Source organism: Leptinotarsa decemlineata, unplaced genomic scaffold (genome assembly GCF_025532065.1).
Source record: "Leptinotarsa decemlineata unplaced genomic scaffold, Ldec_3_MD MMD2_tig00000218_RagTag_RagTag, whole genome shotgun sequence".
In the NCBI taxonomy this organism is placed as follows: Eukaryota; Metazoa; Arthropoda; class Insecta; order Coleoptera; family Chrysomelidae; genus Leptinotarsa; species Leptinotarsa decemlineata.
This window is the reverse complement of record NW_027412545.1, coordinates 6,432,581-6,455,899: the sequence shown is the minus strand read 5'-3', so window position 1 is coordinate 6,455,899 and position 23,319 is coordinate 6,432,581. Positions and strand designations below refer to the sequence as shown.

Sequence of the window (23,319 nt, the reverse complement as noted above, 5' to 3'; positions counted from 1 at the left end):
CTTTGTTAGATGATGCCTGGGAATGCTAGGTCTTCTAATTGAAACAACAAATGTGCGGTTAGCTCCTGTTGGTAACACCGTGCATATGTGAAGTTTTTCATTTTTGATGACCAGTTGTTGTCCATCTTTGCAATTGGCTGTACCGCGCTGTTGAGGCCAATAGCCAGAAACACGTGTCCGCGGTTTGCCTCCATTTTTTGAGTGTTCTGTCCACAAATTTTCTTTTTTGATTTATATATATGTGTATATATATATATATATATATATATATATATATATATATATATATATATATATATATATATATATATATATATATATATATATATACCGGGTGTCCCACATTTTATGTGACAGGCAATATCTGGTTTGTTGAAGGAGATACACAAAAATGTTTCATACAAAAGTTTAAGGAGTTCATAAGAGCTATATTTTGATATAATTTTTAAATATACAGGGTGTTTCGTGTAGGTGCTACAGACCAAAATTCCATTTTTTAAAATAGAACGCCCTGTATATCATTACATATTCAGATGCTACGTTAAATTCTGATATCATTTCATGTTTGGTTTTTGAAATTCGGTTACGGCGTTGTTGAGTTATTGCACTTTTCCTTAAATATAAAGTTTCAAAAAAACTTATTTACTCGTACACGAATCCAGTCTATATCTTTTATTGAATTGGACTAGACTATATATATATATATATATATATATATATATATATATATATATATATATATATATATGTGATGTATTAATTCGGTAGACGCCTGAAGAAGGTATTAGATATATAGTAGAATAATTGTTGTGGTTCTGTAAAGTATTCAGAGAAAATATCACCATGAATTGAAAAATATGAAAATTATAATGGAGAACATTAGGTATACAGTTGTAGAAATGACAAATTTATCAGTTTAGGTATCCTGATAAGTTACTGAGTAGAATCAAAGTATTCTTTACATTTCAAAACTCCTTTGACAGCTGTCGAAGAAGTTGAGAAATGAAAAATCAGCAATCAGCAAAGGAATAACTGCATATAATTTTCAATTTTGTTCATTTCGATGGAGGCAGATTTTGGCCTCCGAAGCGTTAAGTTTTGTATTGTATCTCAGCCATTTTGTTGATAGGCAAAATTTTTAAATACGACAAGTCACTGATAAATAGAAAGTTTTTCTTAGTTAAAAATACTTTGATGTTGCGCAGTAACTGAGAAGTTCCCCCTTTCTACGACTGTATGAAGTTCTCCATTATAATTTTCATATTTTTCAGATTGTGGAAGCTGAAAATACACAAAAAACTGACTTTCCTCCACAAAAAATTTCTTTCGTTCAATATCATCATGAAGTTTTACATAAATACATTATCGTGGATTTTCATAATATGTTTCCACCCTCCAAAATTTCTGTGACAAATTTGAGAAGGAACTTATTTTAAATGAGTTAATTTGACAGATCTCAAAAGTATCAATTAGCAGATTATAGAAGTGTCATTTGACAAATTTTAATTTTTTTATAAGCTCAGTTACGCCCTCCTAAGGTGAAGTTATGAAAATGGATGAAAATTAACTGAGCCTAATTTTTTCCTTCGCAGAATTAGTGAATTAAAAAAAATTTAAACATTCACTTTCAGACAGAACGTCAACTGAAACTATGAATAATTTTCTTACTATTCATCTCCCGGTACATATTATACGCATTAACTAATTCATTAATCACAGAGCGTAAATAACACAAACCTCACTCGTTCAAATCCATTTAATCGCCCTATGCAGGCGTTCAATCAATCAAGAACACAAATATTAGCTCTATCTCAAATTCTATTGGTAGGAGGCGGGTCTTCGATGACGTCATCGATACATCAGAAAATCTGAACCTAAAGCCGCATGAAGTTACGGCAACGGCATGCTTGAAGTTATTCAAACTGAAATACTTCTTAAGTATGGATAGTTTAAGGTAGAAGTGGCATTGGATGAGAGTGAGATGAGTTCTACACGCGCTGATTGAGTCTTAACGATTTGGCTAAATAGATTGAGGTTAATGCATAATTAGTTTGGACTTCGAACCGAGTGGTAGTGCTAATTAACTTGTTCAAAACTAGTTACAGAAAAAATATGTTACAACAATACGATATAAACTCTACAGAAATACATTGTGATATCACGAGCACCCCTTTTTCTGTAAAAGACATTTTGAACATGAACATTCAAACTGAGAGTGAGTTTTATGCTAACAGTGTGAAGAAGGAGCAATGTGAAGCTATGCATCAGCAGTATTGGGACAGTTCCTATTTTTGTGGTAATGAGCAAAACAGTTACTATTTTAGTAACGAAACAGACAATTACCTTAGTAAAAGTTATTGGAACTGTGATAGCACCTATGGAGAGCCAAACACACACATTCAACATTTGAACAATATGTATATAACCCATCAAAATGACGTACCACACAGAACTGGAAGGGAGGAAGGATATGCCAAAGTTGAAAGCCCAAGTGAGTTATTCATTTATTATTATATTTATTTATTCTGAAACATTTCACAAAGAGCGTATGAATCAAAATCATTTAATATTTTTCAATTAGAAGCATGCATAGTAATTTGAGAATGTAATTTTGTCAGATGATAGTTTTTACCCCTCCTTGCATATATTCAACTAATCAGAACATTCCTGTCAAAATTTATCAACAATTTTGACAGTGCTATAGTACAACAACAACAAATGGTTCAAGTGTAGCCTTTTTTATTCACAGACATCCATGAATATATGATCGTATTAATCGCGAGATTAAAAATTAGTACTTGATGCCTACCTATTTGAAAAGTAACCAATACGGGCGAAGTAAAAGAATTTTGCTCCATAATCAGATCATCAACTATAGAAAAATACTGTATCTATGTATACGAACAAAACTACATACCTTAATGCATCAAGTTTTGGTAAATCCTATTTTAGTAAATAATCAGCCTGGATATCGCAAAAAAGGTTGATGTTTGTCAATATTGCAGTTAATGCAATATTAAGACTCATGTGAGTACATAATTGCTGTAATAGCTGTAGCTACTTCTTGACTACTCGTAGAAAACTTTCGAAACAATTCGACCAATGAGGGATAAAGTATATGAATGACTGAGAATGAAATTCAATTTTATTTGAAATATATTATGAAAAAGGAATTCCACAAGGAAGTGTTTTGGGGCCACTACTGTTTATGGTATATGAACCTGAACGCAAATATTAAAGTGTGTATGTTTCAGACTGAATGTACAGAACATCTAGTGTCAAACATTAGATAACTCTATCTGGTTTTTATGTTAGATATATTTTTGAAACTCATTCTCATTTTGATTATTTTCATAACAAATGTTAATAGAATATCTCGTGAATTACTAACTGAATTCAAAATTACCCTATACACGTTAATTATAGCTCAGCAATTTTGTATTCATCAAATCTCAATAAAATGAATATGTCACAAATACTGTAAAATTCAGGAAGGGGATTGATTCTGAAAGCACGTCGGCTCATCTCCATTATTTTTTTTAAGGACGAAACAAAAGCACTACATAAAAACCTTTAAGGCGCTCTAAGAGTGGTGCCTCTGAGAAAGTAGTGACTCCAATTGGATTTGAGTCGCTGGAGATTAAATCCACAAACGTAGTTCTCCAGATGGAAAAGTTCTTGAATTGTAAAGTTCGGGGTGTACTGAGTTGAACCTCAAAACGATGAGCTGACGCAGTTTGTCGCGTATTTCTGATATGTACCGTTCTTGGTGGAATCAAATGTGCCAAGTCACTTGAATACTTGAACTAGTGAAAGTATCTATAGAAGAGAGGCAAATCTCCAACCTTTCTTCGATGTTCCAGACTATCAATGTTCTGTATGGAATCCAGTAGCTTCAGCGTATGCTTAGGACTAGAGCTCCATACATTAGAACAATACTTCAAAGAAGGTCTGATCTAAGCAGTGTTCCAAGCTTTTGAGAAGCAGCCTTTGCAATTCCAGCGACATGATTGTGCCAAGACATATTGGGGTCCATTTGCAGAAAGTAGAATTGTCTGACCTGACATTATTATATCCGGTTCGGAGACATTTATATTTTTGGAAAAAACCGATGCCTAGGTTTTTGTGGCATTGAATTGTACCTGATTATTTTCACCCCAATTCGAAATTACTACTAGATTCACATTAAGATATGCAATATCCTGCTGCCGGTAAAGATGTGCATCCGCCGCCGATGTCCTGGAATCCAAATGGAATGACGAAACAAGTGTGCTGTCACCAGCAAAGCAATATATTAATTTTTTTTTCCAATAAGTCATTGATATTCAATATAAAGAGGGTTGGAGATAATATAGAACCTTGGGGAACACCAGCGTTGACGGTAAAAGTATTCGAGAGATGTTTGTCGATGGTCAATTTCAAGAAGCTGAAGAGCCTTACACAAAAATGATCCAACAAGCGATAGCTTCAAAGTTTGGCCAGCACACCCTCATGCCACACACCGTCAAAGCTCTTAAAAATGTCAAGAGCTACAACTCTTGATTCTCTATGTTTCTCGATTGCGTTATTCCAAATATGGGTGACATATGATAGAAGGTCTCCTGTTGATATTTGTTTCCGAAACAAGATGTTGAAGCCTTCCAAATATTTAGAGATATGTCCTTTTTGGGAATAGGCTGAACGTGAATTTGAGAAAATATGTACTCTGTAAAGTTTTGTGAAATAATTGTCTATAACGTTATGTGTCCTAGGGGGGTTCCTCGGGGGGTTCCTTCATCATTCAAATAAATGTATATCTAACAATCACATTTCTTGTAGTAATGTAAAGAAACAAGTCTTTTGAGTTAGCAGATCGACTCAGTAAACTTCCAATTACACTTTTTGGAAACCCTCACTTGAAGTAGTGTGCTTTCACGAAAAACACTTTCAAACTGAATGATTATAACCTAAAAGGAAAAAAAGTTCGAACCGGTTTTTTCGAATGATTATTGTTCTCATGTACGGAGCTGCTTCCCTAAGCATACCCTTAAGCTACTGGATTCAAGTAACTTGGCACATTTGATCCCACCACTCAACGGGCTGTGGCTGCTCATCATTTTGGAAAACTGCGTTCATGTGGAATAAACTTCCTGAGAACGTTTTTCCAGAAGGATTTAATCTCCAGCGATTCAAATCCAATGTGAATCGCCACTTTCGCACAGGCATCGCTCTTAAAGCGGCTTAAAGATTTTCTTAAGGGCTTGTGTTTTTTCCTTAAAAAAACAACGATCTAAATCTAACTTAAATCGTCACTTCCACAAAGACACTGCTCTGAGAGCATCGTTCATTGTACTCTCCTAAATAAAATCAACGGGCTACAAATCTGGTGATCGTGTAGATCATTCAATGCTACCACTTTTCCTAATCTAGTGCCGTACAAAATGTTGATTTGTATCAACAATATAGCGATTACTGGATGTTTCATCGAGACTATAGGATCCCTCAGTAAATGCTTCGGAATATGTCAAAACGTTTCGGTAGAAACAAGAATTCTAATTCTCAATTGTACTTTTTTTGCCAGTTATCAGGGGGTACTGTAGAATTCAAAGTCTAAGTATTGTAGAAAAATTAAGGATTTTGAAACGACATTGTACACTGACCTCCTCTAGAGGTCCTTGTGCTTTCCTAAAATGATGAAGCAATTCGTGGAAGCAACTTTGTTTTTGTTACGCCTATTGGTGTTTCATATGTTGATGAAACTGATTGTAATGAAAAATAATTTTCTTGAAGTATTTTTCTCACTAACTTTTAGAGAGGAGAATTGCTAGCAATGTGATCATCAAAAGTTCAATTTTGGTATTCTCAACTCGATTTCCAAAAAATCATTTTCAAAATGTGGGAGAAAGTCTTAAAATATATTGAAAAATGGTAAGCATGGACAATTTCGAAAGCAATGTTCGGCAGAAATCTTGGCGAAAATATTTGAGAGGCTTCCACTCTTCACTCACGATTTTCTATATTTCAAATTTATTATTGTACCATATCGAATGAAATAGTTTATGTACCTACTCAATAAAGCGGATTCTGTATGAAACTTTTTAATTTTTGTGAGGAACAGTTATTAGTCTTACTTCTCAAATAATGGAAAACCGCATATATTTTTCAAATCAAGAAAATATATGAAAAAATATCATGTTATCCATATTGTGTATATTATCGGATTAATAATTTTTTCATTATTCCAGCATAACAATAGGGTTTTTCGAAAGGTAGAGTTAATTTAAACTGTTGAACTGGAACGAATACACTTATTTTCTCCACAATTTTTTTAACGGTCATAAAAATATTCATCACATAGAGTTCGTCAGCTTCTTCGATTGCCACTTCTCGTAGAAATTTGAGGTAAAAAGTGAAGTTATCAACAGTTTTTTTTTTTGAAATTTAATGGACTGCCTTGGAATTATGCCTGGAAAATTCCAAAAAATTTGAAAGGTTAAGAAGTTATGCCACAGACCATGTCAAAATGTTAATCAATTTAATTGTTGTGAGAATATTTTCATAAAGTGGGGCGGGGTGTTCACTATCGAATGATAATTCGATGGAAAACTTATATATGTGAACTCCTCCTGAAAATCACTATTTGAAAATATGTGAAACTATGGATATATACGTTAGTAATAAAAAAAATATTTCATTTTCGACTTCACCATGAATTTGATTAGATATATATGTGTGATATAAATTCGTATTGAAATACGCAAAAAAGATTTTCATAATGACTATTTATTTTGGGGACTCCATTTCGATATCGTAAAGACTGTTATTCAACACAATGAAAACTTCTTGAAAATTTTTACACACACTCGTCGGGAAGTGATCCATATATGGGCAACTAGATTTATTTGGCTTCGATTATACAGAAAAGTTTCGTGTTCATGTTAGTATACGAGTGTACTCATATTTTCAAAAAGTGGACAATCAGATTGAAAGGGGTATATTTTCAGAAGAGATTAATTTTTGAAAAAAAAAAGTTTTGGCATTCTATTTCTCCATCTTTATACATAATTATACAAAAAACACTTTTTCCTATTTTCCTTTTTCATATTTGTTATGTAATTGAATCTAATATCATTCACAAAATTGCTGCACAATATAGTATATGAAGTATATGAAGAGAGTATAATTTCACTTACATAGAACACTGTCATCCTCAATGGCGGACATCGATGTTTCGTAATAAGTGACTTGTTTTATTTTTTCAGTGCATTTATTTAATGACACTCATTGCCAAAAATAATAGTTTATTCATATGTATACAGAATACTTCAACTTAGTTCTTAGATTCCGTTTTAATCATCTCCTGATGATGCTAACTTGGTTAGCAAAACGTCAATAGACAGTTATTCAGTTCTGGCGTGCAAAAGTGTTTTCATTAGGTTCATTTTACGCCAGAAATTCCAAATTCTGCATGCCTCTTCATGAACAATCTGGAGGGCATTACAACATGAAGCACTCCATTCATTCAAAACATTACGACTTTATGTTATGAAATAAAAGGTTTTGGTTTGATTTACTGATAAGCTATGTAATCATCGATTTTCTCCGAGGTATGTCATTGAGATTCGGTTTTCATCTCCTCAATCGTCGCAAAACGCCGTCCTTACATGGGTCTCTTCAATCTTGGGAGCAAAAAAAAGTCGCAGGGGCCAAATCTGGGAATACGGTGGCTGAGGCATGATTACGTGTTTTTCCACAATACCGGAAGTTTTCTTTGTATTGCTTCTCGCAAGCGGCTCATGACTTCAAGATAATACTTCTTATTGACCGCACGACCATGTGGCGAGAAATTCTGATTCACTACGCCACGTTAATAGAAGAAAACAGTGCGAGATAAACCTTGATATTTGATCAAACTTGGCGTGATTTTTTTGGTCTTGGCTCTCCTAGGCCCTTCCATTGGAACGAATGGACTTTGGCTTCGATTTCATATCGATATACTCATGATTCGCCACCACTTATGACCCTTCTAAGCATCATTCAAAAATTCCTAAGCGATGCTCATGCGACGATTTCTTTGATCAAAATTCAGCAATTTTGGAACGAATTTCGCTGCCACACGCTTCATGCCCAAAATTTCCGGAAAAATTTCATGACTTTAGCCAACCCTTATACCGACATCCTCAGCAACTTCTCTAATAATGATTCAATGATTCTCCATAACAATTTTTTTCACTTCCTCAACATTTGCATTGGTTGTGATGTGCTGGGGCGCCTAGAGCGAGCGTCGTCATTAACATCTTCTTGATGTTTTGTGAAAAATTTGTACACATTTTTCTGACTCCGAGTGGCACCATATGCCACTGTAAACATTTCAAGTGTTTTTGAGCACTTTTTACATAAGATTTGATGGATCAATTTTTTTGATAGCAGAAAATCGTGGAACACGCAAAATACTTCTAACTACAAACTAAACATGCTAAATAGATGAAACTGGGAACATGTGTTCGGGACAAGTGTACCAACATAAAATAATCGCCAATCGAATGTACGTAGCCACAATTCACCTCACTTTCTGAACAGACCGTGTATGTGTAACCTTTAACCTATGTTGAAAAAATTTTGGTTGAATGGTGAAGAGGTGGCAGTTTTCCAAGTTTTCTGTAAAGAAAATACGATATCACGTCCGATTCCTGAAAGATGGGGCTAAAACCAAATTCAATTAATATTGATGTATTGATTTATTGATTTTCAATAAAACCAAATTCGAATAATATTGAATTTGGTTTTATTGAAAAATGTTTCACATATTTTCATTCTGATTTGGCTGATTTGGTGCATTTCATTTTCTTTGGATACGAAGATGTATCATGAAATAACACTAAGCTTTTATTTTCATGTTCAGAATAATGACTATTTGTATCTCTGTTGAATTATAATTTCAATGAGAAAGTTAACCCATGCGTCTTACATTAAATTAAGGGTGAACAGCAAAGTAAAAGGAGACGGTAGTTGTTGCTGTTGATTTTCAACAAAATCTCCACTTTGCTGAACCTTCAGCAAACATTTCAGTTCGGTATATCTCTTAGAATAATATGCCAGATGACACCAAAATCATTGTACACGGTACCATTCAGTTCTTTGTGGGATGGAAAATTTTAAATTTGAAACGAAAATATTACGTTATTGAAAACGACATTTCCAACAATGAAACAATTGGAAAATCTCTTCCGGTTCAACCTGAAATGGACACAGGTCAAGAGTTTTTGAATCGAACCCTGCATATTTTTTTCGATCATTTGATGGCATGTGAAATTTTATTTCAACGATATAACACAAGCGGCCACTTCTATTCGAAATGGCGATGTGAGGACCATTTTCTCCAAAATGCGACGACACTATGATGCCTTTTATGAAAATATTGCCAAATAAGTTGAAGAAATGAGAAACAAAAGTCGAAGGTTGCTTAGTTTTTGAGGAAAAATTTAATAATTGATTTTTTTCACCAATTCACCTACATTTCATTTACTTTTTTGAAATGCCATTTTACACGTTACACGTTAAAAGGTAAAACTTCGTTAATCCTTAGCTCACACAATGTTGTTCGTAGGGAGGCGACAGCTGAGTAACGGAAAAACAGTTTTTTTAACAGATTTTGAAAATTTTTGAATTGTTATTTTTGATATTCAAAGTGTATCTCTTTTGCTACAAAAATGTCGGAGATACTTTGTAATTCAATTTTCTGTGCCAGTGAAAAAGGGAAAGTTCCAAACCTGCTCTACCTCATTCAAATCTGTAGGAAACTTTAGAGGTAATAGAGAATAGAATGATATATACTATCATCACAATTTTAAAACAGCATTTAGCAAACTCATGCACTGAAGATAAAATAATGAAATTTTGCCAGAAACAAGGAAATCAGCGTACAGAACATTTATCTGAATTGCCCTAATCTAATTTTATACTTTGACGTTGTTACTGAAACACTGTAAGTAATAAATAACTGACTATGAGATAGATCAGCTTTGAAAATTTACTCATTTATATTATTTATTGATACAGAAAACTATATGATAATAATAATAATAATAAAAATAATAACTTTATTCACAACGTATACAGATTAGAGTACAATTTAAACAAAATATATGAACCCCATAATATTTGATATATTTTTAGGGTGAAATGTAAGATTTAAAAAAAAAACTTTCTATTTTCGGGATAAATGAAATAAAAAATGGAATTTATTATTATATTTGAATATGTTTCTTTGAAGTATCTGTTATTTCAACTCGTCTTGTAGTAAGTTTCCTAATCTACTAGGAAGTTGTTTATTTCTTTTTGAATTTGAAATTTTTACATAGCGCAGAGTTACCAACACATACTTCCTATGGATACGAATTGATTTTTGAATAAATGTAAGTGATTATGAAATAAAATATGCTTGTAGGCAGAATTCTTGTTCGTCTTTTTATTTTGGAAGAACATCAAGAATCCAAGACAATTTCAGGAGCAAGTTTTCGATAGATATAAAGTGTTTTATATACTTTCACCAGAATAAAGTAATTCAATTAATGAATAAACGGCATCACTGCTGAACAAGATAATTCAATGCAACGTTTGAATATAGTATTCAAATCTGTTCAACAAATCTGTTTTTGGGTTAATCAGCTGTCGCCCCCATATACGAACGACAACTCTCAGAAATTGAGAAACTTGTGCGAGCTAAGGACTAACGAGGTCTTACCTTTTAACGTGTGATTCCTAACACATAGTGATATATCGAATATGCTTTCGACAAGAGTTTGTACAGGCATCAGCAGAATGGCGATATTATTTGAATATCTGTCGAATACCTACCTACTGGATCAACATTTGGTTCAAAATGTCAATTCGATATAAGTTTAAAAACACATAAACATAAGTGATATACGTATCGGCTATTGCAAATTCTGAATACCAAAGACGTTCTCTCGTCAAGAGAAGTAGAGACAAGACAAGATGAGACAATAGAAAGCCTTCTCTGGTCGAGAGAAACGGTATTCTTGTCAAGATATAAGAAGAATTTTCTCTGTAGTATTCCAGTCGAGACGAAAGGCAACAACTAGGGGAGACTGGGATTGGAAGTCACATGTATTGTTTTTTGCATTTTTAGTGCTCTTTTTCATAAATTATCAATGAATTTTTTCATCAATAGATAGTGTTTTATACTCATTTGAAAAAAATATTTTTTTTCTATTCAACATCATCCATAGAGGAAATATAACAATTCTTATGAAAAAGAAAAAGTGTGACTTTTAACCCCGGTCCGGGGATGGTTGTCACAGTATCTGGGACAAGTAGGTAATTGAGGGGTATAAAAAACCTTCAAATGAATATTCTCATCAAAAGTGGAATAATATATGTAATTAATTATATCCAAAAAAAAGGAAAAAAGTGTCTCATTTGTAGGAAAAAACATATTTGCTCCAAATAAATAACTTCCTTCTGGTAACTAAAATACCAAAAATATCCATCAGGCCGCAATGCTTGTAAACTAAAAATACCCATCCTAGTGAAATTATATTCAGTCAGTCTAAAATTCAGTGAATATTCGAAATCAAAATTATGATAAATGTTTTTCGAAATGAATACTTGAAGCCATAAGTAGGTATTTTTCTAATTCTTTCTTTTATTTGTCGGTGAAGATTTGCCTATAACTTCAATAACCAATTTTTATTGATGATATTGATGAAACCATGTAGCTCATCTCTTCGACAGTGAATTTTATACAAAACCGTGTCGGAGTGCGATAATAATTAATCCCAAAATCACTTCTTTTGAAGCACACAGTATTACTGCGTGTTGTACTAGTTGATCAGACTTTCTCATTCGATGCCATGACATTTCTATGAATTTTTCTGAAACAAACAAAATTGTATGTGGCAGAAACTCAAAAAGCCAACAAAAAATGCAGCACATTTCAAAATATAAACCCCTGAAATAACTATGAATCGACTCCTGTCAATACAGCTAAAAACTTACGGGTGATGCTTGACACTGATCTTAGATTCACTATTCATGTTAAAAATTTAATGAAAAAAGCTTATATGTCATTGAAACTGTTATACTGTAATCGTTTTTTTTGAGCCAACCTCTAAAAAGAATGCTCTGTGATAGTTTGGTGCTAAGCCATTTCAACTACTGTGACTTCATATATGGGCCATACTTATATGATTCAGATAAAAAAACAATACAAAAAATGAGAAAAAAAAATGAAAATTTCTATGTTTTTTACAACTTTCATTTGTAACCAACGTTACTGCAGTTTCGTCCTATACGGACATTTTCAAACTTATAGAATAAACCTAGTCCTAAACTAGGTTTATTGTATAAGAAATTGTCCTTATAGGACGAAACTGCATTAACGTTAGTTATAAATAAAAGTGGTAAAAAACATAGAAATTTTCATTTATCTTTTCAGGTCGGTCGGTAGCCAAGCGGTTCGGCGTGGGTGCTTTGTTCACTCACTCGAATTGACTGCCGTGTTGTTCGGTGGTTCAAGCCCTAGTATGAACGATCGATCTTCACTTGCTATCGTCCAACCCGTGTTAGGAATCACACGTTAAAAGATAAGACCTCGTTAATCCTTAGCTCGTACAAGTTTCGACTTCTGAGGGTTGGCGTTCGTAGGGGTGCGACAGCTGGTTAACGAAAAAACAGATTTTAAACAAATTATGACTTACTACCACGTAGTAACGGTTACATCCATCAATTTATTAGAATACAAAAAGTGCAAAATTATTCTTGTTGCCGCCTAATTCATGGACTTCGTAAGTATGATTCTATTTCTGAATCCCATATTGGCTCAATATGAAAAACCGTATGATTCATCATTTGGGTTGTTTTGTTCATAAATTGATTATCCTTCCCCATTCTCCCCTTTTGATACAAAACCTAATTCTGCATGAAAATATTCACTTAAGAAACAGACACAAAAACAAATTAACTATGCCACAACATCGCACTGCACAGTTTCAGAGATCATTTCTTTTTGGTGCTGTAAAACTCTATTATTCATTGCCCGAGCAATTGAAGAGATTCAATATCAGAAAACTCAAATACAAATATAAAAGTTATATCTATGATAGTCAGTAATGTCAACTTTTGCTCATTCGACATAATAATAAACAACACATCAATTAAATTTAATTATTTATCAACTCTCTATATATGTAATAACAAATTATTATTTTTATTTACGTTTCTCATTTAGTGGTACCATCACTGTTAAATGTCTTATTTTTGTATGTTCGCGTTAGGGCCGTAGCGAAAAGAAATACCAGGGAGGGGGAGGGAATCCAAATTTTCCCAACCCCACCAGCAAAATTTCCCAACTTTCGAAAAAATGAAAGCCGAGGGATTAGTTACTATTATATCAATTTTCTTACTTAGCTATCCAAAGATTGGCTGAATGCCTATGCCCGTTAGGGTATGCACAAACAAAAATAAATTTTGGTAATTATAAAAATAATAATGGAAATTATTCTACTTTGGACCAAGTTCCTTGGTCCTTATTACCTCTCCCTTTCTTTTCTATCATATTAATTTTTTTGGTTTTTATTAATTTTTTTACTATTATTTTTTTCTATCTTCACGGCCCAAAATTTACCAACTTTTTCCCAAGTCGAAAAAGCAGGGGGGATGCTCCCCCAATCCCCCCATGTAGACGACCCTGTTTCGCGTGCATTTTGGAGTGGTGCGTGTTGGTTGAGTTTGAGTAGCTTTGAGCTAGACTTCGCCAAGGTGTACCAGAATATCCTGTAACCTATTTTCATTCTCAAATATATCTCTGAATTGTTTTTTGTTTGTATTATCAATGAAGCCGATGTATTATTATTATCATTATTATTATTTATTCATAAAAACGGAGAGTGATATCATGAATCACATATGTCACATCAAATATACATGAAATAATATATATCTACGGAAAATTGTTATGAGAACCGACACAAATGCACAAAAATTTACTTTAGTCGTCCAAAAAAAACAAATGTTCGTATCTGCCTCACACAGTATGAGAGTAAACTGAAGTGACGTTAGGATGGAGATATTGCTTTTGCGAAACTTCGATTTTGTTCGATAAACTTTTTCGTTCGTTCAGTTTTGTAATATGGCCGCTGTGACAACCGACCCGTGAGACAAGCTTACCCGGTCTCCCCTACTCGGTACCGGAAGTGCAGTAACTTTCCATCCGGAAAAAACTCGCACATTTTCGAGCCAACTCTTTTACTGTAACTGTCACAGTATGAATCAATATATGTGATATACAACATATATATCAGTATTGCTATTTTCAGTCAAGATTCAGACAAATATATTTTTTCTCCAATTTTAATGGAACCCTTCTATTTCCAGAAATTCAACAAGTGACAAGCTCCAAAACCGAATTACGGAAGTCCGGCCGACAAAGGTCCAAACGGAAACCACGTGTCCTGTTCTCCCAGGCCCAAGTGTACGAGCTGGAGCAGCGTTTCAAACAACAAAAGTACCTGTCAGCCCCGGAGAGGGAACAAATGGCGCAAGGGCTGAAATTGACCCCGACGCAAGTCAAGATCTGGTTTCAAAACAGAAGGTACAAGAATAAGAGACAAAAAATCGAAAAATCCGAGATGGACAAAAAGACTACTGACGCCAGCGTGACAAGTTCTAGTTTCTGTTTAACGCAGCAGATGACACATAATCCTTACATTTTTCAGAATAACAGCAGTGCTTATAGTCACAACGACTATGTGTGTCACGAGAGGTTTAATGAGTTGGGGATATCATTCAATTCATAGATATTTTGGAACTCAAAGTGAATTACAATTTCGGTGTTTTCAGTTTGAATTTCTTAGATTATTTATGGAAGGGATCATTTTTTTGTCTCTTCACAAGATATTCCATTTTTTTAATTGGAAAGAACTGGCCGATACTTGATGAAAATCTATACTTAAACTAATTAATACAGTTTATTGTATGATTTTCACTATGAATGGTTTTACAAAAACCACGACACGTGTTTCGCTATACGAACATAAATTAAAACTAAAAGTTACTTCTAAATTACAACCATTTGATACTCTAACCTATTACCTACTCGTATGCCTAATTTCTAAAGAATGAATCTACCTGAGAAGGTCAGCTACTAATTCATAAATTTTTCGAAAGTACTCGAAATATACCTAATTTTTGTACGTGGAAATGAACAGATTCAATAATGGCGAATTATTCAATTCAGTTTGATCGTTCATAAGATATTGAGAGTTTTTGAATTTGTTTATTTTCATACTCCCCGACAGGTTAAGTTTCAAACCTTTTTTCTAGAAATGGAGGTGCCTGTATTCCTGGTTAAACTCATGCCCTTCTGTGATCCAGTGAGTGGCATATGTGGCATTAATTTTTCCATTCTGGAAACTATATTTGTGTTCCTTTATGCGGACTTTGAACGTTCTTCCAGTTTGATCTATATAAAACATCGGACATGACCCACATGATAATTTATATACTCCCGATTTTTCGGAAACTGGACTTTTATCTTTGTTATTCTCAATGTGCATGCCTAAGTTGTTGTTGGATTTGAAAGCAATATTTACACATTTGCTATGCAGAAAATCTGAAATATTTGTAGTGGGTTGACCTGAGTAGGTTAAAGTTCTATAACTTTATTATCTCTTTATTATCAAAAAAGTTATACAGTCAAGCTTTGAAAGAAGTTTACCCAATTCGAAGAGAAGAGGATGAAATTTATAGAACCTTAATCTACTCAGGCCAACCCACTACAAATATTTCAGATTTGCTGCACAGCAAAGGTGTAAATATTGCTTTCAAAACCAACAACAACTTAGGCATGCACATTGAGAATAACAAAGATAAAAGTCCAGTTTCAGAAAAATCGGGAGTGTATAAATTATCATGTGGGTCATGTCCGATATTTTATATAGGAAAAACTGGATGAAAGTTCAAAGCCCGCATAAAGGAACGCAAACATAGATTCCAGAATGGAAAAATAAATTCCTCATATGCCACTCATTTGATCACAGAACGAATGAGTTCAACCAGGAATACAAGCCCCTTCATTTCCAGAAGAAAGGTTTGAAACGTAACCTGTTGGAGAGTATGGAAATAAACAAATTTAAAAACTCTCCAGGTAAAAATAGTTAGGTATATTTACGGTAGTCTTGAAAAATGTATGATATAGTTAATTAATTCATACCTGACCTTTTCAGGTAGATTCATTCATCAGAAATTAGGCATACGAGTAGTAATAGGTTAGAAATAGTATAAGATGGTTGTAATTCAGAAGTAGCTTTTTTCAGTTTCAATTTATGCTTGAGTATAGCGAAACACGTGTCGCTATTTTCGTAAAACCCTTTGTAGTGAAAATCATACAAAAAACTGTATCAAGTAGTTTTTCTATTTTTTTTTAATCACTGAAAAAATACTACAAATCAAACAAATTTCCTGTTCGATAGAAAATTAAAGAAATGCATTAAACTCAAAAGAAAATTTTACCCGAACAAAAATATTTTGATTCATATGAAGGCGAAGCATTCCTATACATTTCGAAAATAAAACCCACCAAATTCCGATTCCAAAGTCATAGTTCTACAAAATTCCGGGTTTACAGGTGAAATTCAATAAAACTATAAGTTTCAATTCGGAGTTCAATGAAGTTGTTAAACTCTGACTTCAATTCCAGAATATTGTTCGGAATATTCTGAATTGTGAACTCGAAGTTTTATTAAGTTTTCGTTCATTATTTTTATATCATCAAACTGCAAATAGGGCATGAAACTGCTTTTTTATTGCAGAGGAAGATACGTTCCGCAAAAATGAATTCTTAAAAAACCGAGTCCAATCTATACATTGTAGACAGACAGAATCGAAATTTGAATACTAACAAATATGAGTGCACGTTCAATATCCATAAAACATTTAATCAAGAATTGCTTCAAGTCGAACAGCAGGCGAGACCTGTTGAAGTATATTGAAGTGGTTAGTACCTTTACTTCGAAAAGTACAGCAAAATATTACTCAGAGTAGAAAGTTGAAATCGAATATAATGTCATAGCCTTTCAGTCACATTTTTATTATTTTTGTAAGATTTTGATTCAGTACGAACTGACGTATTTTGCAGTACCTATCATAAATTAATTTTTTTCGACCTCAATCTGAAAAATATAAAAATTATAATGAAGAGCTTTATATAAGTGTAGAAGGGCAAACTTTTTAGTTCACCCCGATAAGTTACTGCGTAAAATCAAAGTATTTTTCACAAAAAAAAAATCTTCTATTCATCAGTAACTTTTCGTATTTATCAATTTTGCCTATAAAAAAATTGTTAAGAAATAATACACTACTTATCTTAACGTTTCGGAGGCCAAAATCTGCATCCGTCTTCAGTGTTCTATTATATGATTCAATATCAAAATGGTCTTTAGGAAAATAATATTCATTTCTATAAATTTGAGAGACATAATTCACAAGTCCTTAATTTTTTTCCTATATCTTTCAAGTTTTTACTCAAACTTATATGATTCAAACTTCTTACACTTTTTTTATTTTATGAATTGTAATTCACTCTGACTCAATATCTCACTACTGAATTCGAATAATTCTGAGTCGATTAGTCTGAATTATTTCGAAGACACAATCCAAAATATATTAGATATTTTGGTAAATAATTCCAAAGAAAATGTTACCAAAAAAAGTATTCACCTCTTTGGGGTTTAGCTTTAATCGTTTCAAGTTAAAATGCATAAACTACGAGATATTAACATTTGTAAATAGTTTCATGAGATCTGTATATATTTTATTACGAAATAAACTGTTTTATACCATATTTTGTTTTTAATTCAACTCAATATATGTTATATAATACGGCTTCATTCTACGGTTTATAAATAGTATCAATTTCCAAAATGAAAAAAAATGCAATATCTCATTGATAGTTATTTTGTATACCTTCGCTAGAATAATAAATACCAAAAATTATTATCTCATTTATTTCACTGTCTAGTTACCTTCAGAAAAAACTAAGATCTGAATGTTGGAGAGTCGTCATTAAAAAGTGTGTTCAAATTTGGAATTCAATAGGAGATGAATCAGAAAAATTTTGAAAATACTGGGACGCTAATTTGTAAAGGAAATATTTTATTGTGAAATCAAACGAAAATAAATTGTCACAGCTAGAAACAAATGTTGATAAAAAAACGGGAAAATCAAATAAATATGCGAGAATTGCGTTTACGTTTACAATAGCGTAAACACTTGAGGAAGCTATTGTATAGCGAAAGTTAATACAAATTTAGTTTCAGCTGCTAATTTAATTACTTCTACGAAAAACAATTTAAAATCTATTCAAAATTCTGAATGGATTTAACAATTAGAAAAGGAAGCCAAAAATCTTGCTAGAAAGTGTGGTACTACTGAAGAATTCAAAACAACACACATTAGACGAACAAATTGACTTTTTGAAGAAACCGCTGAAGGATTATGTGCAAAAAACAACAGTGTTTTATGTTTCTTTGGACATATTAATTCAAACAATGGATGATAGATTTGAAGACTTCATGAAAATTTGGAACAAATTTGTTTCTTTAGATAGTAAACACTTTTCAAATTCAGCTATTTACGAGAGCTCAGCGTATTTTATAAATCTGATATTACAAATATGATGGATGTAATTGCTAAATACCAATCTTTTTGTTTATTATTCAGAGACCTTGAAGATGATCAAATTAATCAAATCATCTAAAAGAACAATTCGTTCAGGCCAGTATCAACACCCTACACAGTAGGTTAATGGACTGACACCTATCAGAAAACAACTACTCCCATGGCTAATACCACGAAGGGCGTTGGATTATATCCGACAGGTGTCAGTGCAGGATTCTTCACTGAAGTTATTCCTGCATATGCTGTTGGCGATACAACTGCTGCAATAGATTTTCATGAAAATCTATTGAAAATCTAAATTTTCATGAAAATCTATTGCGGCAGTTGTATCGCCAACAGCATATGCAGGAATAACTTCAGTGAAAAAGCCTGTTCTGACACCTGTCGGATATAATCCAACGCCCTTCGTGGTATTAGCCAGGGCAGTAGTTGTTTTCTGATAGGTGTCAGTCCATTAACCTACTGTGTAGGGTGGTGAGACTGGCCAGAACGAATTGTCTTTTTAGATGATTTGATTTATAGCCAGTCTTCAAGTATGCCCACTGACTATACCTGAAAAATCAAATTAATGTAAAAACCAAAGAAATATTACCATATCTCATTTCACATGATGCGGAAAATGCATTTCCGAATGTAGCTAAACTCTACCGAAATTTTATCACAAATAGTGCAACTACTGAACACACTTTGAGTAGATTGAAAAATATTAAAACCTGTGTTATATCCACGATAGGTGAAATGTTGAACGATTTGGCAGTATTGAGCATTGAATCGGATTACTCAAAAAAACATAGATTTTTCTTTCGTACTGGACGAATCTAAAAACATAAAAACGAGACGTTTACTACTGATGTAAATTGTAAACAACAACTATTTTGAAGTCTGGGTCGATAGTTTATTATTAGTAGAAATAGTTAGTTTTGTTTTTGTATATGTATTCTATTTCATTACTGTAATATTTCTTTTATTATAGTTTTGTGATATTAGTTCGTTTCTTAATGGAAAATACAGTATTACTTCAAATAGCTATGCGTTTTTACTGAATCTTGGTCAATTTTGTGAAATCAGAAAAACATTCCTCAGTTATATTATAAGAAAATATTAAAATACAAAAACAGATCTGCAATGAATAATTTTTTAGTGTCCGCAGTGTCTAAAAATAAGAAAGATAGTACCCATACACAAAAAATCAGATCGCAGCAACTTAGAAAACTATAGACAAGCCACTGTCTTAAATGTTCTTTCAAAAATTTTTGAGCGCACTTATTACAATAGAATAGTTTATTTTTTGGACAAGAACAAAGTTCTTTCTTCTGTCCAATATGTGTTTCGTATAGGAAGGTCGACAGAATGTTGTGTGCGATTTCGTGGGTCATGTCTATGAAGGTATTGACTAAGGACAATGTGTATCCGGTATCTTCTTAGATCTTTCATGCGCCTTCGATAGTCTACAAACAGATTTTATTTGACAAAAACTGTTCACACCTGGAACTAAAAGAAATGTGCTTGATCTAATGCAGTCATACCTAATTAATAGAGAATCCTATGTTGAATTCGAAAACTGTTGTTCTGAGTATGTGTCGAAATGATATTGGGATGCCTCAGGGGTCTGTACTGGGCCCACTAATGTTCATCATATTCATAAATGATAATAATGCGATATCTTAATAACAAGATCTGTCACGATGTTTGCAGACGATTTCTCAGTAGTAGTTACAACGCAAACACCAGAGGTACTTCAAAATGTTATTACACATATTATAATATGCATTTGAAGATTGGTGTAACAGAAATGATCTCATCTTGAACTTGAATGAAGCCATATGTATCAATCTCAAATGCTGAGAAATTCACAATAACATAACTATGTAGATCAGTGTTTAACAAGGAGTGATAAACTGCAGCATATTTGCAAGAAATTGAGCATAGGATTCTATGCAAATTTGAAACTGAAGTCTACGGTGAATCAGAGGTTCTTATTGATACTTACTATGCATCGATTTACTCCTATTTGGCCTACAACGTTATTTTATGGAGAGATTGTGTGAATTCTGGAAGAGCTTTCATATGTTAAAAGCGAATTATCCGTCTCATTTTTTAATATAATAGATGGAAACAGCTGTAAAGCCGCTTTTTGTAGAAAATTTCAACATTTTTCTGTATTTATTTATGTAAATTATCAAGGAGTATATGTAAAGCAAAATCTTAATGAATCTACGAAAAATTCGGACTATCATTCATATCCTACAAGAAACGCGGCTGCAAAGCACAATTCGAAGACATTTGAAAAATCTTCAGACTACGCAGGTATAAGGATATTCAATAAACTTCCACATCTCAAAAAATTGGACCATGAAAAATTTAACAAAGAATTAAAAACATTTTTGTGAGTTACAGATGTTTGTCAGTTCTTTTGTACAATTAGTGTTTGTGACATTCTATTATATTTTGTTCAATGTAATAGTATTTGACGTGTTCATCTATCCTAAATTTGCCTGCTATGTAGCGGGTGCGAATAAATGATTTTGATTTTTGAATAATAAATCGACTTTGTAGCGAGTAACTTACACAATGCCATCACAAATTCAATAATTTGAAAATGTATTACATCACTAGAAACAAATACAAATAATGATCCATAATGCATAATAAAAATGAAGAGTAGTAATTAATATTTATTACTATTATAAAACAAATAAACATTTACAGTACCAAAAGCCTATCACTATCCTAGAGAATAATTTTGTTAGAGAATTGCAGAACGACATAAGACCATGAGCAAGTGGAAATGATCAGTTTATTTTTTTTTTTCAAATTGTAAATTGAATAATTTTTATATTCACTATGGAGGTCATTAAATAAATTGGCACCATTATATGGAAAGCTACGAGTGAAAATGGAATCGAATATTTAGGAATGAGAAGTAAATGCTCGGAATGTATTGAGTTTTTCAGATGAATATTCTGGTTTTATGAATTTCAATATTTTATAAGCGATTGTCAGCAAGACATTTTTCGTTGTAATTTTAATCTTAGGCATCCCGATTCTTTCATTTTTGAGTTGATGTGATCATATTTTCTCGTGTCACAAAAAACCAAATACACGAAAAGAATAAGGGACTCATATAATCCAAGCTTTAACTGACAAGAGAGAATATGTTTATTAGGAAATAGCTGTCTTATAACATTGTAGCCAGTTTGACAAAGATGACTGATATGTCTATGAAATCGTAGATCAAAATCAAAATGGAGTAACATGTTTTTGCATTGATTGACCTGTGAAAGTATTTCGTTGTAGAGTTTTATACTGATCGCAAAACTAGCACTCTCTTTCATAGGTCCAAAAACTATTACAAAAGACTTCGCACTTTCGAGTCTGCGATTACGTGCCATAGATATATCATACAACGATTGCAAATCACTTTCGATTGGAAAAGATATATACAACTGAATATCACCAGCATAATACCGTATGTGGCAATTTTCTGAATACCGATAAAAATCTGAAACATATATTGAGGGTAAATAGTAATAGCCCAAGTATGGATCCTTGTGGCACCTCGAATAGGTCATATATAGTTATGTAATATAGTTTATCAGAAACTGTTTTATGCTCAATTGTATCAAATGCTTTGCGCAGAAATCTAGGAGTAGTACGAGGAGATTTAGGCCACTTTTATCATATTTTAACGTGTTCATACTATAGCAAGTTCATTGTAGACTGCGCCATCTGTTAGTATCTAATTGAACAACCAACAAATATTTCATTAGTGGTTAAGCAGGAACCGCAATATCAACAAAAGTTGACGAAATTTCATAGAAATACACAAATATTCTAGGAAACGATGCTGAATCTCATAGTGAAATTTATCTGAAGAACAAATAACCGTTTACCTTAGCAATTTTCTTCAAATGACGTTAATAAATCTCGCATGTGGTCATCAGTGGCATCTATCAAACAGATCGCAAGTTTCCATTCAATTTAGAGAAGGATTTTTGAAATGTGAGTCGAAGAAGGGTGAAATCTATTATTACTTTTCTTTTTAGTTGTGCTATTCACCTCTAGATGGTGCAATGGCCAATAAAATGGGCTTGAACACCAGAGTTACTATATAGGGGGTTACGAAATAGAATAGACCTTCAACGAGAAGGTACCTGAAAAAAATGGGAGCGTGTGGTTGCAAACAAGGTCGGCAACAATGACATAGTGACAGCGATTTTGAAGTTACTGATACTGAGTTTGAGATTAGTTTATGGGTTTATGAACTTTGGTGAAAAATTTAATGGATGATGAGTGTTTCACAATTCGTTTATTCTCTTTATATTATGGAATGTATCATTAGTTTGTAATGTTTCGATATTGCCCGGACAACAATAATGTGTAAATGAATGTTGCCTGGCCAGTTTGTACCTACCTCAAATGTTCGTTATGGAATTGAAACTGATAAAATTCACAGGAATGCTAAGCAACGTTATATATGAAACAGTATAAAATTTATTTTACATAGAAATTTAACATTTTTTCATTACATTATACTATACATATATATGTCTGTATACGTCCTGAAGGTGAATCTGTATGAATTGATTTTGTATTTACCATTCCTGCCTTCATTATAAGAATGTGTTGAATAAAATGAGT

General features: G+C 32.8%; 1 protein-coding gene across 1 annotated transcript; it reads left to right on the top strand.

Moving 5' to 3' along the window:
- Positions 1-1,950: 1,950 nt before the first annotated feature.
- On the top strand, positions 1,951-15,341 carry LOC111503286 (uncharacterized). The gene is made up of 2 exons (XM_023157556.2): positions 1,951-2,491; positions 14,377-15,341. Exons 1-2 carry the CDS (start codon positions 2,113-2,115, stop codon positions 14,796-14,798), a joined length of 801 nt encoding a protein of 266 aa, XP_023013324.2. The 5' UTR covers positions 1,951-2,112; the 3' UTR covers positions 14,799-15,341.
- The last annotated feature ends 7,978 nt before the right edge of the window (positions 15,342-23,319 follow it).